General features: G+C 42.4%; 1 protein-coding gene across 1 annotated transcript; it reads right to left on the bottom strand.

Moving 5' to 3' along the window:
• Nucleotides 1-665: 665 nt before the first annotated feature.
• Nucleotides 666-1,322, bottom strand: LOC137724983 (uncharacterized). The gene is made up of 2 exons (XM_068463607.1): nucleotides 951-1,322; nucleotides 666-899 (listed from the first exon to the last, which is right to left on the bottom strand). Exons 1-2 carry the CDS (start codon nucleotides 1,320-1,322, stop codon nucleotides 666-668), a joined length of 606 nt encoding a protein of 201 aa, XP_068319708.1.
• Between the last annotated feature and the right edge of the window lie 737 nt (nucleotides 1,323-2,059).

Raw genomic sequence — 2,059 nt, 5'->3', positions numbered from 1 at the left:
AAGTTTATCTTTTAAAAAATTAATTAAATAAAAACTAGAACATAAAAATACAAATCTCCAGGCCAAACAACCCCTTCCCAGGCAAGACAGGCCACCCCAATTCCGTTCAAATATGGTACCACCACCACCTCCCTCTCTTCCTCTTCCTCGTAGATGAACAACAACAGGCAGAGGAGAATTATAGAATGAGTAATACTATTCATACCATGTTTTTGTACCACATTACTATACCACCTCAGGTGGCATCTAATATGGACAGCTACATTATTTGAAAATTTTGCAAAACCCGAGGAAATGAAGGAGAAAGACTTCTCGTATACCACAATCATCATTTAATTAACTAGTTTTTCTTAATTATTAGTTATTAAATAATGAACTAAATTTAAAAATCTGATTAATTCAAATGATGTGGCTGTTCACATCAAATGCCACCTAAGATGGTATGAAAATGTGGTATAAAAATGTGGTATGAATAGCATTACTCTTATAGAATAGTACAGTATCACCTCGTCAATCGAGGCACTTCCATTCAAAACTAGCCATTTGTACGGATATTTTATAGTTGAATTAAATTTCATCAAAGTTCTGTCTTTCTTTCTCACAAACAACACTGGAGCTCCCCAAGGTGAAGTATTAGGCTGAATAAAATCCTTATCCACTAATTCCTACAACTGAACTTTCAATTCCCTCAACTCAGCATGAGCCATATGATAAGGAGTTAAGGATATAGGATTAGTACCTAGAAGCAAATCAATAATGAACTCCACGTCTCGGTCTGGCGGCAAACCAGGTAAATTATCAGGGAAAACATCAGGAAAATGCCTGACTACCCTTACATCCTCCACATTACTAGGAGCAACATCATTCAACACCACATAAGCTAAATATTCTTGGTAACCCTTCGATAAAAACCTTTTCGCTCATATAGCAGAAATAACGCCATGTCTCACCCTACTCTGCTCACCCACAAAAGTAACCATAGGTAATCCAGGACAATGGAATGTAACTATTTTCCCGTAACAATCAATATTGGCACGATTGAAATGCAACCAATCTGTGCCCAAAATCACATCAAAGTCAACAATATTTAACGGGATAAGGTCAGCTGGCATAACAACATCCTCCACCATCACTGGACATCCTAGATACACACAATCAACAATACATCTCTCCCCTCTAGGCATAGCAAACTCTAAATCATACACTAGAGGTGTAGGGTGAGGTTGCGTCACTTGAGCAAATGTGTGAGAAATAACAGAATGTGCAGTACCACAATCAATCAATACTCTAGCAAAATAACCAAGGATATTTAACGTACCCATGATCAAGTCTGGATTATTTTGAGCATCCTGCAGAGAGATATTGTGAATACGCCCCTGGGTTTGCTGCCGTCCACCACGACCTCTACTAGTCTGACCACCACGACTCTGTGCACTACGCCCCTGACTAGGCTGACTAGACTATCTCGACGACCCCGCACTACTAGCAGCAATCTCCCCCTGTTGTGGTTGTTCTCCCTGGTACCATAAAGACCCACCTGCTGAAACTGGAGGATACGACATATAGCCACCAGAATACTGGGGATAACCAATTTGAGAATACGGATCCTGGGGATATGGATACTGTCCTGGGGCATAAGGAACATCATCACCTTGATAGTAATAGGCACCACCACGACCTATCTGCCCATAACTACCAGGGCCAGGAACCTGCTGGATCGACGTAGGTGGTGGCAAGAAAGGCTGCTGGGGTCTCTGCTGACTCTGGGGACAATTTGCAGCTCGATGTCCCATCTGTCCACAAGTGAAGTAACCACCGCTGCCTCTTCTGCACTCTCCAAAATGTCGATTATTATATCTGCGGCAAACCGGAGCCCTTCCTCTACCAGCATCACCCTGCTTCTGGCCTCTAGCACCCCCAGCAAATCTACCACCACGACCCTGACCAGTGGCACTGAAACCATTGCTAGAAGAACTAGAACTAGTTTCACATCGCTTAAAACTCTGGGTCTTGCGAGGTCCGAGCGATGCCTGACCCTTGCCCTTATCATATTTCCTTT

Source organism: Pyrus communis, chromosome 2, assembly GCF_963583255.1.
Source record: "Pyrus communis chromosome 2, drPyrComm1.1, whole genome shotgun sequence".
Lineage (NCBI taxonomy): Eukaryota > Viridiplantae > Streptophyta > Magnoliopsida > Rosales > Rosaceae > Pyrus > Pyrus communis.
This window is presented reverse-complemented; position numbering and strand designations above follow the sequence as displayed.